Genomic DNA, 13288 nt, shown 5'->3' with positions numbered 1-13288 from the left:
GGGCACAGTCTCTCTCTCTCTCTCTCATATGAATCTTGCATTATCTAGAGAGCCTCCCTCCCCTTCCTTCCTTCCTTCTATACATATTTTACCCTCTTCCCTTCATTATCATCCTCTCAGAGAGCGGGATGGTCACAGATGCCTCCCTAGGGGCCAATTCAGCAGGAGCACCAGCAGGAGGAGGAGGAGGAGGAGGTGGGGGCTCGAGTAGGGCGTCGCCATCCCGGGAAAGTGTCCTCGGGGTACTAGGACTACGGAGGATGGTGATGATGCCGTCGCCTGCCACGGATCATGTCACAGCCACCATCAGGAGGATCCGCGGGTAAAGATAAGTGACTCAAGAGTCATTTGGTTTCTTATGCTGTTCTTTATCCAGTTCGTAATACAGAGTTTATTTGATTTTCTCGACTGTAATTTCGTGGATTATTTTTTTTTTCTTTTACTTTAAAGAAATACATTTAAAAAGTTCATTTTACAGTTCAATGCAATACATATACAACATATGTAATTTGTGTACAAAATCAACAAATATATAGTCGTATTGTTTTTTGGATTAGTATACTTAAATTTACTATGTATAATATACGTACATACACACATAGTGACCCACATACTGTATATGCATGCCAATTACACATTATTATATCAATATACCTAAAGTTACTATGTGTATACATATATATATATATATATATATATATATATATATATATATATATATATATATATATATATACCATTGCACATACATAATATCTGTATATATTAAAATTCCAGGTAGCTACGTGTAAAATGAGAATATAAATGTAGGAATTTTCCGTAGTTGTCTGCCTCTTGTTCCTGAATTTTCTTTTATTAATTTATTCCTTCCAGAGGTGTCATAGGAGGCAGTGGCGATCGTGTAACGGTACGCGAACGTGACAGGGAAATAACATGTACCGTTCTCGTCAACATCGTCGTGTTTGTGTTCGCCTGCTTCCCTCTCCTAGCCGTTGGTGGATGGATGATGTTCCTGTATTTCACCCAGCAGGTTTGCTATTCGTGAATGGTATACCGTTATTTGTCAGTAGTAAGTTACACACATCTTGTAATGAAGGCACAAAGTCAGCCGTTGATTATACGTATTTTTGATTAATGGACCATGTTCAGCCCTTAATTTTTAGTGGAATTTGAACCAGAGTTTGATGGCAAGTATATCAAGCAGATATTGACAACCCAGAATTTTTTTTTCTTATCTTTTATCAGAGAAAATATACAATATTTAACAATTTTAACAGAATTACATTCAGAATTTTATCCGATGAGAGTATTATTGTCTTTCTTGTAACAATACATAACCAACTTATATTCTGCACATCTTTTTTATATATTTTAATTATTACATACTTGAATTTACTATGTATATACATACATATACCCATACCTATACTCTATATACATACCCATTTCACCTACCTATATATCTGTATATACTAAAATTCCAAGTAACTACGAGTAAAATGAGAATAAATACATACTTATTTCTGTATATACTTTCTCTTATTATAACAATTAAGTGTGGATCATTTAACAAAAACCCAGATTTTTAGCTATACCCAGAATTTGAGGACTTGTATATCACCAGATAACTGAGGTAGTCCAGACTTTGTTGGCAAGTGTATCATCGCATCCTTGGCAGGCTAAGTTAGAGGGGAAGGTATATCGTCAGGTAACCATGGCAACCCAGAGTTTGATGAACAACAAATGAATGGCCAGCTATGGTAACTCGTAGTTCAGTGACTACTTCGAGAGTAAGAGTTTAAAAAAAACTGATAGCTATAGTAATCCAGAGCCTGAAGGAAAGCAAAATTTGCTATTTTGCTCTTCAGCTGACTTCCTGAATTCTGGGCAGACTGTAGGGTTAACTAATCTCTTTACCTTTTCATCAGTACAATCTTTCAGATTTCCCTATTTCTTACAGTATCTGTCATGTCTTCATGCCTACAAAACTGAATTCTCAACCATGCTGACCCTATACCCACCAAGCTGACCTCATTGTAAGCTAATCCTCTTCCTCCGTAGGACACGATCAACAACAGAGCCCCGCTGAAGCAGTTGCTGTTCATCGCCCCCTGGCTCATGGCACTCAACAGTCTATGGAATGCTGTGCTTCACCTCACCTACAACCACAAGTTCCGCTCAGCCACCCGCCATCTTCTCTTCTCCCACTGGAGGAAGCTCTTCGGCACCTGCAGGAGGAGGCAGATGTATCAAGATTGAGTGGAAGGAACGAAGGCGATGTACAATCATCGGTAGAAACGTCACTGTGCTTTTTCCCAACCAGTCGGCAGTTCGAATCCCACTGGTGACAGAGCGCTTATCAAACGAGATTTCTCCTTGGGTGTATGTTTTTCCCAAGGTAGAGTCTAGCAGATATGAAACGACATTTATAGCTTAATATCTGTGAATGTAAAAATGCCACCACGGTGTGTGTCAAAAATTCATAATATTGTGAAAGCCACTAATCGGCTGAGGACATATAGGGTTTGCAGACCTGTCCACAGACAGCACTTGTTGCAAAAGAAAAAAAAAAAAAAATAATCAGAGAAGGAACCAAACACAAGTCTTGTGGGGTGTTGAATGTCGTTTGTGTGGGTACAGAAGAGAAGAAATGTATGAAAGATTATATTTTAAGGAATAGAAAGCTTGAAGTTTGGCACTAAAAGGCAGAGTTGAAAGGGAAGTGTATATATGCTTGAATAGGATGGACAAAAAGTGATTGCGTCTGGGCAAGCTTGATGGCGTAGAGCAAGGGAAGGGTTGCAGTTGTATTGTCAGGACTATTTTGATGGGTAAAAGGATACAAATGTGTTAAGTTCAAGAATGGTATGAGTAACGCTGACTGTGGTGAGAAGAAAAGCTACAAAAGTGAGCTTACTTGCTCCAGGAACGAGAGTGGAAGAAAATATTTCTGAGAGCCTGAATCTGTGTCAAGTAGAGATTAGAGAACACGAAAGGGTGGTTGTTCTGTTAGGTGATATGAATGCAAAGGTAGGTGACAGAGAAAGAGGTGGCATTGCTGACAAGTATGCAGATCTGAATTAACTGAGAAGTCCCCGTAGGTGGCGGTTAACGCTATCAGTGCATCTAATTCGGTGCAATTTAGGCATTACTTAAGATTCTTTGCAGCGTCCCTTCGGCCCCTAGCTGCCACTACTTATATTCCTTTTACTGTACCTCCGTTCATATTCTCTTTCTTCCTCCGTCTTACTGTTCACCCTCTCCTAACAATTGTTTCATAGTGCAACTGCTTTGAGGTTTCAAACTTTTCACTGTCAATATCAGAACTCAGTGGCCTTAGTTGCCCCAGTGCTGGGCATAATGCCAAAAATCTACATAAATCAGATCAAATTAACCGAGAAGTGAAAGTCTTGGGAAAGTATGCTTAGAAATTGATGGGAAATAGATGTACGTAATTGGTGGGACTAAGGAAAGTGGCTGGAGCGGTACATCTGATCATTGTTTGATTGAAGCTGAAGTTAAGACGGATATAAGCTGAAGAGCAAGTGGGAACAAAAGGAGCTTTAAAGGAAGCGAGAAAAGCTTACTACACGTTGGAAAGGGTGGACAGTTGGCTAAGGTTAAAGAGATGGAGGTAGGTTCGTAAATATGTATGTAAAATTCGAGGCTTGGAGTCATAGGGACAGCAGTGAGTGTTTTGGAGTATAGGAGGGTAGAAAGAGAGTCTGTAAACAGTCAAGTGGAGTGAAAGAGGGAGTTGGAAACTAGTCAGAATAGTTCCAGAACCCAGGTGACGATTTATGTTGAAAGCGCCAATACGTCTGGGAAGATTAATGTTCCCAGTTTCGTGGAGGCAGAGATTTCTTAATGTTTGATAGACACTACTACGATCAGAACAAAACTCTTGCCGTCAATGAAGGCTATATTCATAGATAGCTGGTCAACTGTTTGTTTTCATTTTCACTTGAGAAAATTCCTCTTTTGAAGCTTGACGAATTACTGAAATGTCACGAGAGTTCTTACAATAATACCGTAGAGGCGTTGTATCGTTGTATCCAAGTACCTGACGAATTAGGTCGTTAAGAAATTAAAAGTTTAAATGTATCTTAATTCACGTGATTGTCGTATTTAGGTGTAAGTGTGCTGGACATATTTATTAAATCGGAGATTATTCATATGTATATTTATATAAATGTTTCGTGGAACTTGTGTGTGTCATTAAGGAAAGTGTATTTCTCTTGTTTGCTATCTCCTTCAGGTCGAGCTAGATACCACCAATTTTCTTTAGTATTAATTTTTAAGTATCTGTCTCCACCTCGGTGGTCTTACAGGCAGTGACAGTGGTCAGGCCGCGGCCTGTTGCCTTTCATTGACAGTGTCTTTAGAAATGTGTCATCAGATAAAATGATAAGATAAGGCTTTGTAAATTTATATTCATGAACGCGTGTATCTTGTTTTTAGCTCTGAAATTAATTCGTGTGATGAGATCACATATCGTGTCGTTTTGTCTCCAAGTCGACTCAAGTTTGAGATGTGAACTTAATTGCTCAATAGCTTTACGTTGTTGAGTACGGAGGCGTGGTTGATAATTAATCAGGCTTAATCAGACAGATTTAATGGAAGGGATACAGATTATGATATCAGTTAACATGAGCGTCGCAGTTCCCCTATTTCCTTCCGATTTAGAGGTACTGTTGCCCCTCAAGGATCAGCACTGGGTCCTTTTCTGTTTACCACGGTAGTGGACGAAGCTACAAAAGTGCAGATAACCTAACGCCAACTACAGAATCAGAGGAAGATGTGGTACGAAGGATTAGAAGGAAGAACGGAGTGGGAAGGGGAGAACTACAATGCATCGTGGACAAAACCAAGTTAAACGTGACTGAAAAGGAAGCAGAGGAAAAAGTATTAAGGGAAAAGGGCATCTGGAAGCTGCAGGAGAGTTGCAAGAATGAGTTCAGTGCCGTGATGTCTAAAGGGATTGCTTGTTTGTATGGTGCTTTTACGTTGTATGGAACCAGTGGTTATTCAGCAACAGGACCAGCGGCTTTACGTGACTTCCGAACCACGTCGGGAGTGAACTTCTATCACCAGAAATACACATCTCTCACTCCTCAATGGAATGGCCGAGAATCGAACCCGTGACCACCGAGGTGGGACGCTAATACCATACCAACCACCTCGCTGAGGCGCTATTCTTAAGGGATTGCGGCATATGAACGGAGCAGTTTAATTTATTGTACGTCCAGAGCCCGTGATGAAGAGGGTCACCAAGTGTTGGAAGGACAGGCCTTGGAAGAGGTTGAACATGTCCTCATCTTCCTCTGGGGACAGTGGATTGGGAGGTACTGGGGACACACACACACACACACACACAAAATAAAAACACTACCATCAACTTGTATTGAAGTACTAGGAGACCACCAACTACTTCCTTTGTGTATTTGTACCCATACAGCTAGCTCAGTGCCTCAGAATCATAGGCACTAACAAAGAAACCAGACAGCTTTGGGGGAAAGAGGTGTAACAACAAAATGAAAATGGCTGCACAAGAAGCACAGTGGAAAGAGCCATTATCCCCAATGTTGAGGCTGCGATGAAACTTGGTTTCAGACTGAGATCTCGAAAAGATAAAATGAGTATTTTAATGCTTCACTTACTAATGGGAATCTCACGTGAAATATGTCATAAATAATTTCCAGCATTATACTAAATGTGTATATCCATTGAGGCTGTAGAAGTTGGTGATTTGGTCATCTCTGACGCCTTTCTTCCAGTTTCAACTCCCATCTTAGGAGAAGCAGCTGACTGCAGAAAGAATTTTTTTAAAAAGTCAAGCTAAATATGGCCAGACAGTATCGATAAACACCTCATTCATTCAGTAACTGAATCGAAATATTGTCTCTATAAATGATTAAGAGGAATATAAAAACCTTTAGAGACACTTTTCCGTAAAGCCACGTTGCAGACGATGCTAAAAGCAGCTAAATATGTGAATAGATGTAGCCGAGAAGCACGTACGTAGTACCTACTGGGTCGTGACTTGTCGAGAACTGAAATTGATGGAGGTCGATTCACACGTGTGCGCCGCCGAGCCCAGGAATTCCATGAGATCTCGACATCTCTCTTTTTGTCTCCATTTCAGCACCGAGGAAAGGAAGCGCATGAGTACTAAGAAAACCGTTAATCTCAACATCAATTACTCGAACGAGAAAATGGCAAGCCTCCTTGAGAAGGAAAAATGGTCTATCGCTTCTTCTTAGCGATAGTCTTGGGTTATGGCAAGAAATGTTTGTCCAAGAGCATACCGTGTCATTTGTAGCCCTCTGGCCTCAGCAGTTTTTTTTTTTTTTTTTTTTTTTTTTTTTTTTTTTAAGATCTGAGGGCGGATAGATAGACAGCCGTCACAATAGTTTTCTTGAACGAAAAACTAAAAAAAAAAAAAAGGATAAAGCGTATTGATTTCAAGGTACGCACCAACCTCTCAATTCTGAAGAGTTCAGACATCACATTGAAAGGAATGATAAAACATTAAAAAAGCATATTAAAAGCTTTACGTATTCAGTTTGGATAAACCTGGATTTCCTGCCCATACTGATATTGATTTAGAAGTATACTAATCCGTAACACTATCGTAAACGATTTTGAAACATTATTGTGTTAACTCATTTTGAGTCTGTCATTTGGTTTTCGTTGTCTTTACTTTAAGTCTTCAGATGAAACCCCATAATTATGGACAGTCAAAAGATTATCATAAACTTAAAAGGCCTCCAAAGGTAAATCTGCTTGCAGAGAAAGGGACAAGTTATTCCACACGTTGCATTTGAATGACCACCTCAAATGCCGGCAGTTTTTACGATATAATATATATATATATATATATAATATATATATATATCTATATATATATAATATTATATCCTATATATTATTAATCAGGTAGCTAAACTTCACCTTACAGGCAAAATAACATTTGCAAATTATTATACGACAGAATCTTAAAGAAGTTACGACAATCACTACATTGGATGTTAGTCTTTTTTTAATTCAAATTTTGCTTTTCTAGAATTTTTATAAAACACAACAAACCACGCAAATGTGTTACCTTGTACGGGTGACGTTTTCTAGTCAGAGGTGAACAAGCGCTTTAATGATGACCTTGTTTTTCGATGTTATTCGTGTTGTGTGCTCAAGACAGTCGTATAATGTTACAATGATATATTTTAAGTCCAAACTGACAACTTCATTTCAGATCTATAGCTTATAGCGTCAACATTTCAGTTTTTCAATCATGCTCTATAAATTATTTTTGTATTCATTGTCACAGATTAACCAAATAAAGTATTGTTTGTATACCGTTGGTTTTCCTCATCCCCATTTTTTGCCTCTGTAGGAGTGTTACAGTACAGACGTTGATAGTACCCTTAAACCACGTACACACGTCATGCTATGTTCAAATCGGGCTCTGCGTGGTTATGAGCCCAAGGCTGCTATGTCATTCATTTGATGTCCACTGTGTTGAGCAGTTGAGTATATTAGCCAAACCCAAGCACGTTATCATTACTTTAATCAGTAGAAAATATGCTATTTAGCATATCAATTGTTTTGTGTGTAAAACATTGAGAGGAGAATACAGAGAAATCATGGGTGTAAAGTTGTAAACCGAACTTTTCAAAATTAGTACAAGCGGCAGCAAGACCAAAGAATAAACTAAACCAACCACGACCAACAACTCATTATTAATCTACAGAATATCCAAATATTCTGTTAAAATAAAAATATCGAGCTTCATTTGCTACGCATTACAGCATGAAACGAAGATAGAATACGTATATGGATGTATACACATTGCGATAGTGAATGTGATATCAGGATATTTGAAGGACCTCTTACTGCGATATACCTCCAAGGACATTGTAGCTACATGTAGTATGGGTCTGGTAAAAAAAAATAATTTATAACAAAAGGAAGATGTGGTTATCATCATTGTTGAACAACGTACACGGTTGTTTGGGTTAGGCCGAGAACCTTTCCGAACAGTAGCCTGTACAAATTGTGGAATGTAAGTTAACAACTAAACACTCGAGTCAGGATTTTAAATTACTACACACCAAAGATATGACAATTATGCAGTTTTTCAAGTCAACGTTGTCTGGTGTCACTGTTAAAACAACGATTGCTTCTGGAGCTCAATATATTTTGGTGTCTCGGAACACTTGTTTTTATACATCAGCCTACGTAGACCAATGACCCCGGTCGGCGTCATTGAACCAGCCCCTCTACTTTCTACTCTTTCTTTTGCCTGATGAAAAATTGTATGCAAATTTATTACCTTAGTAGTTTTTTTTACTATTTTATCATGATTATGGTCATGAAAATGCGAAATTGACCTGAGAGTTAGTACTACATAAAAAAAATCTGTAGAAATTTTTCTATCGCGTAAAGTTTTTAAACTTGTTCAGTAGCAGAATACACTTTGACAGAAACCAGTCATCTTTCTACTCGGTGACAGTAAGTGGTTCTTGTATAGTCTTATTCATCGTGATAGACTTTTATTATCAGAATATGTATCAGGGATACCAGTTTTATTTAATTTGCGATGTAGGTACGTTTACCTCCCTCGCCGTTCGTCAATGGGTTTCCTTACCAAGATAGAGGAGTATACAAGAATGTATTATTATTATTATTATTATTATTATTATTATTATTATTATTATTATTATTATTATTATTATATGAGGTCTGTGGTGGTAGGTTGAGGAACTTAGCTGACGTACGCCTGAATGCCTTAAGGTGGTGGAAAACGAAACAGAGATGCATTAAATATTATTATTATTATTATTATTTTATTATTATTATTATTATTATTATTATTATTATTATTATGATTATTATTATTATTATTATTATTTATTATTTATTATTATTATTATAATTATATTATTATTATTATTATTATTATTGTTGTTGTTGTTGTTGTTGTTGTTGTTGTTGTTGTTGTTGTGACTTAAGATTTTTTAAATGCCTCTTTTAAAAATGGCGACTGGAGCTTCGCAACGGCGACCCCTCTCTAACAATAACAGTTGAACAACGTTTCATTTATTGTTGGTGTCACTCGCAGTCATCATGGCAGACGTCTTGGACATCGAAAACGCCGAAGAATTCGAAGTAGACGAGGATGGAGACCGTAAGTATACTATTTTTTGCGTCTGGAACGTCACTGAGAGATACTTTAAGTATTATTTATCGTATTCCTGCATTAATCGCACGTGTGTCAGTTTAGAGTGTCTGTGAAATAAGTGGGTCGCTTTTCACTTTTACGTCAAAAGACGGCCTTCGGGAACCTTAGGTTTACTACTTATGGTTTTCAAATGTGGCTGAAAGGAGAGTTAATTAACATAATTAACCTTATTACATAAATTACTTGCCAATTACGGGAAGTATATAGTTCTCCGCTTTTGCGTTTGATAAGACAGATTGAAGGAAGCTTACTGTGGTACCCTAGGTAGCTACTACCTATACTCTGTTTTTTTTCATCTGTCCATCTGCCTATGGTGTTTGTGTATGGCAAACACTGCGTCCCGGTAAATAGTTACGCTGTGTGTAAGTGTTAGGTTAAATAAAAGGATATCTGGGTGTACATTTGCAACTGAAAAGTGTTTTAATAATTTACTGTATGCGAATTACACCGTTAATATTCGAAATAGGATATTATTATAATCGTTGAATGTAAGCTGAATGTAACTATCTAAAGCCCGGGACGCAGTGTTACCATACAAAAACACCACAGGCGGATGGACAGATGAAAAAAAACAGAGTTTTTTTTATAGTACTACTTGTAGTATAGTACCTAGCGTAGTAGCTAGAAAGGTATCTATAGGTAGTTAAGCTATTAAAGTAGCCATATTTGCAAATAAAATGAGTAGTTAAGGTATTTAATACCTTATTACCTTCATTAATAGCCTAATACAAGAATATTTACTTTCCCAGTACCATAGCAAGTTCATGTTTCACCCAATCACGCCTGGAATGCGAAGGTTATTTGAGCAGTAGGTTACAGAGGTAGCTAGCTAGCCTAGTAGCTAGTAGGCCAAGCACCTTGATTTCGGACAGTAGGGGACCCAGGGGTGGGACCCCTGGCCAATTTAGGGTATTTGAGCTAGGCCAATTCGAGTCAGTTAGCATAACAGTAGGTTAGGCAGTCTCTCTCTCTCTCTCTCTCTCTCTCTCTCTCTCTCTCTCTCTCTCTCTCTCTCTCTCTCTCAGCTTGAGTTGGGTAGCCTAATAGTAGTAGGTTAGGTTAGTCTCTCTCTCTCTCTCTCTCTCTCTCTCTCTCTCTCTCTCTCTCTCTCTCTCTCTCAGCTTGAGTTGGGTAGCCTAACAGTAGTAGGTTAGGTTAGTCTCTCTCTCTCTCTCTCTCTCTCTCTCTCTCTCTCTCTCTCTCTCTCTCTCTCTCTCTCTCTCTCTAACAAACATAGTAAGACCAAAGTTTCTCACTTTAATTTAAATTTGTCTTTGGGGCAAAACTACAAATTTTGCGTGGCCTGATTTCCACCATTCGTTGACGGGGACATGTCCCTTATATATAATGCCAGGTCCTGACCTAACCAGAGCTTACTTTGTCCCTCCCTGTACCCACCCAAGAAGGCTGTAATCTGTCCAGATCGATGACTGGCAGGAACCAGGCCACACAACTAGCTATTGTAAAGGGGGTTGGGACTAAATAGTATGGCACACAATTTGCAATTAAACTGGTAGTTACCAAATCAGAAGGGCGCTATAGCTAGTCTTCAATTTTGCCCCTGTAATTTTAGGATAGCCCATACCCTGGTGTTTTAGAAGCGTAGGTTAACAGGCAAGGAATACGTAGCCGGTTCCCCAAAATGCATTCCTTCACGTGGCTTACACTAGGCTTGAGCTTTATTTGCATAACCACTAAGTTAATCTAGTGGCATACTTTAATTTCTCATGAAGTAGGCCAACTTGGTTTGTTCTAAGATTGAAGGAAAGCTCTTGGTTATGGCAGATGAATGGGGTATTCTCTGCTCACCCTTGCAATCACTAGTTAACTCATCTCGTTACAAAGTTCAAGGGCTATATCCAGCTTGTGCTGAAGGGTACTCTATCATAAAAGGCTATGGGTTTGCAAAGGTAGAAAGAATACAAATTACTCTACCACACTACTTTAGAAAAATTATTGGTAGATCTAGGGTACCTATCCGCGGCGGCCCAGACTATGGCAGTTGCGGTTTTTCTATGCAGTTTTACCTATTGAACAAGAATTTTAAGTAATATTTATTCGGACGACTGTAATTAACCCCCAGGGGCCAGTACTAAACATGGCGAAATACATTGGCCGCCCCAATCCCTGGTGGATGTCGTATCCGTAGTTACGTTTCTTGCAGGGTAATTCTAAAGAATAGTTCCGCACGGACTGCAAGGAACGTAACCGCGGCAACGACATCCGTGTTTAGTACTGGCCCCTGGGGGTTAATTACAGTCGTCCGAATAAATATTACTTTAAATTCTTGTTCAGTAAGTAAAATAACATAGGAAAACGTCAATTGCCATAGTCTAGGCCACCGCGGATTGCTTCTGTAGAAATACCAAATTATTATTTTAGAAAAATTAGCCGTCAGGTAAGACAACATTATGGAGTAATCATTTTTTTTTATATTTATAGAGGGTCTTGTTAGACTCAAAGAAAGGGCGAAGAAGCGGAAGGGCCGTGGCTTTGGCGGAGATGAACGAGACAGACAAGAGATCCTCTATGAAGGAATGGAGATCGAAGGAGATGATGAGCCAGGACCTCAGAGATGTAAGTAACGTGCCACTACTGATAAATATGTTGTCTACTTTGAAGTCAGAAATGCACATGAAATTTTGGTTAGTGTGAAAGTACTTTCTGGAAAGTTGCGAAATAGTACAGTAGTATAATTTTTTTCTTTCTCGTGGTAACAGCTGTAGAGGGTTGGATTTTGTTTGTGACTGGTGTCCATGAGGAGGCTCAAGAAGATGATATACAAGACAAATTTTCCGAGTTTGGGGAAATAAAAAATGTACACCTGAATCTGGACCGACGTACTGGATTTTTGAAGGTTAGTTTAGTGATATTTATGATCTTTCAAGAAAATATTGAATATAACAATAGTGGAGTAAATTTTATTATTTTTTATTTTTGAAGGATTATTAATCAGTTTGGTCATACATTATAGTATTCAGTTTGGTCATTCATTAGTCAGGGTTATGATTCTTCAGTATTACCATAAATTGCAGTGAACAAATCGGCTTCTGGATTTGAATCTTGCACCGGTGACAGCATTATCATGTAGTATGTGTACAGTGTAATTAAATTATAATTTATTTTTTATAGGGGTATGCTCTAGTGGAATTTGAGACCTTCAAAGAAGCACAGGCAGCTCTAGACGGTTTAAATGGCTCTCTTATCCTAGGACAGACTATTACTGTTGAATGGTGCTTTGTTAAAGGACCAAGAAAGTAAGTATACTAGTATATACTTAAGTAGCATATATTTAACAGGAACAAGCTATTCCCTTTCTAAGAACATTTTTCTCTATTATTCATTTTGTAACTGACTAAGAATTTTGTAATTTGACAGATTTGCTCTTATAGGTGAGTTAGAAATTTCTGTCAAAAATTTCATTAATCTGTTAAGTTTTATTAGACTTGACCAATAATAGATATGCCAGTTTCTTGCTTTTGGAAGTTTATAAATATCTAACCTTTGTGTGTTTCTAGAGTCAGTATATTATACACATATTTGCTGTCATTGCAAAATACCTTATGTGAATGGCTTGAGGAAAATTTTTTCACAAGTACGACTGAACTTGGCAGTTATGTATAGAAGATTTTTTTAAAAAAATATTTTAAATAATGTCAAATCTTCATATTAAATTGATTTTTGTTTTCTTTCCAGGAATAAAAAAGAAAGGAGGCGACGCTGAAATTAGGTGTCTTCAAGTAAATCAGCGGTGTACAACAGTTTTTACAGATTTATGAAGTTACTTGTTACAGAAGTATTTCATTGCATCTTTTTCATTCCGCAAATGCCATTTCATAAATAGCCAAGAGAACTGTTAAACAGAGTCCTTTTTTTACTTTTTGTTGGTATGTAGTAATTCAAGCCTGTTTTATCTTTTTGGTTCATAAGGCATAGTTATCCCTTTTTACTAATGTATTTCAAAATTGTTAAATACAAAGTATTTAACTTGTATCTGAACAATTCTTAGGGACCTGGATTTTGTAATTCAAATAAAAATATTCTTTA

At 37.8% G+C, this 13288-nt stretch overlaps 2 protein-coding genes across 2 annotated transcripts; both read left to right on the top strand.

Moving 5' to 3' along the window:
- The first annotated feature begins 127 nt into the window (after positions 1 to 127).
- Positions 128 to 6804, top strand: LOC135209595 (uncharacterized). The gene is made up of 3 exons (XM_064242282.1): positions 128 to 322; positions 874 to 1030; positions 2062 to 6804. The coding sequence occupies exons 1-3, from the start codon at positions 129 to 131 to the stop codon at positions 2257 to 2259; spliced, it is 549 nt and encodes a 182-aa protein (XP_064098352.1). The 5' UTR covers position 128; the 3' UTR covers positions 2260 to 6804.
- A 2226-nt stretch (positions 6805 to 9030) lies between these two features.
- On the top strand, positions 9031 to 13288 carry LOC135209594 (RNA-binding protein 8A-like). Its single transcript, XM_064242281.1, has 5 exons — positions 9031 to 9187; positions 11684 to 11818; positions 11962 to 12098; positions 12374 to 12498; positions 12938 to 13288. The coding sequence occupies exons 1-5, from the start codon at positions 9127 to 9129 to the stop codon at positions 12963 to 12965; spliced, it is 486 nt and encodes a 161-aa protein (XP_064098351.1). The 5' UTR covers positions 9031 to 9126; the 3' UTR covers positions 12966 to 13288.

Source organism: Macrobrachium nipponense, chromosome 38, assembly GCF_015104395.2.
Source record: "Macrobrachium nipponense isolate FS-2020 chromosome 38, ASM1510439v2, whole genome shotgun sequence".
Lineage (NCBI taxonomy): Eukaryota > Metazoa > Arthropoda > Malacostraca > Decapoda > Palaemonidae > Macrobrachium > Macrobrachium nipponense.
Note: the sequence above shows the minus strand (reverse complement) of the source record. Positions and strands in the feature narration are given on the sequence as shown.

What these genes read in the sequence shown, in the direction of transcription:
- LOC135209594 (XM_064242281.1), top strand. Translation starts at nt 9,127, where the DNA reads ATGGCAGACGTCTTGGACATCGAAAACGCCGAAGAATTCGAAGTAGAC. An exon ending in AGTAGACGAGGATGGAGACC is followed by an intron (nt 9,188 to 11,683) that starts GTAAGTATACTA and finishes TTATATTTATAG; the next exon opens with AGGGTCTTGTTAGACTCAAA. An exon ending in TTTGTTAAAGGACCAAGAAA is followed by an intron (nt 12,499 to 12,937) that starts GTAAGTATACTA and finishes TTTTCTTTCCAG; the next exon opens with GAATAAAAAAGAAAGGAGGC.
- LOC135209595 (XM_064242282.1), top strand. Translation starts at nt 129, where the DNA reads ATGGTCACAGATGCCTCCCTAGGGGCCAATTCAGCAGGAGCACCAGCA. An exon ending in ACCATCAGGAGGATCCGCGG is followed by an intron (nt 323 to 873) that starts GTAAAGATAAGT and finishes TATTCCTTCCAG; the next exon opens with AGGTGTCATAGGAGGCAGTG. An exon ending in TCCTGTATTTCACCCAGCAG is followed by an intron (nt 1,031 to 2,061) that starts GTTTGCTATTCG and finishes CTTCCTCCGTAG; the next exon opens with GACACGATCAACAACAGAGC.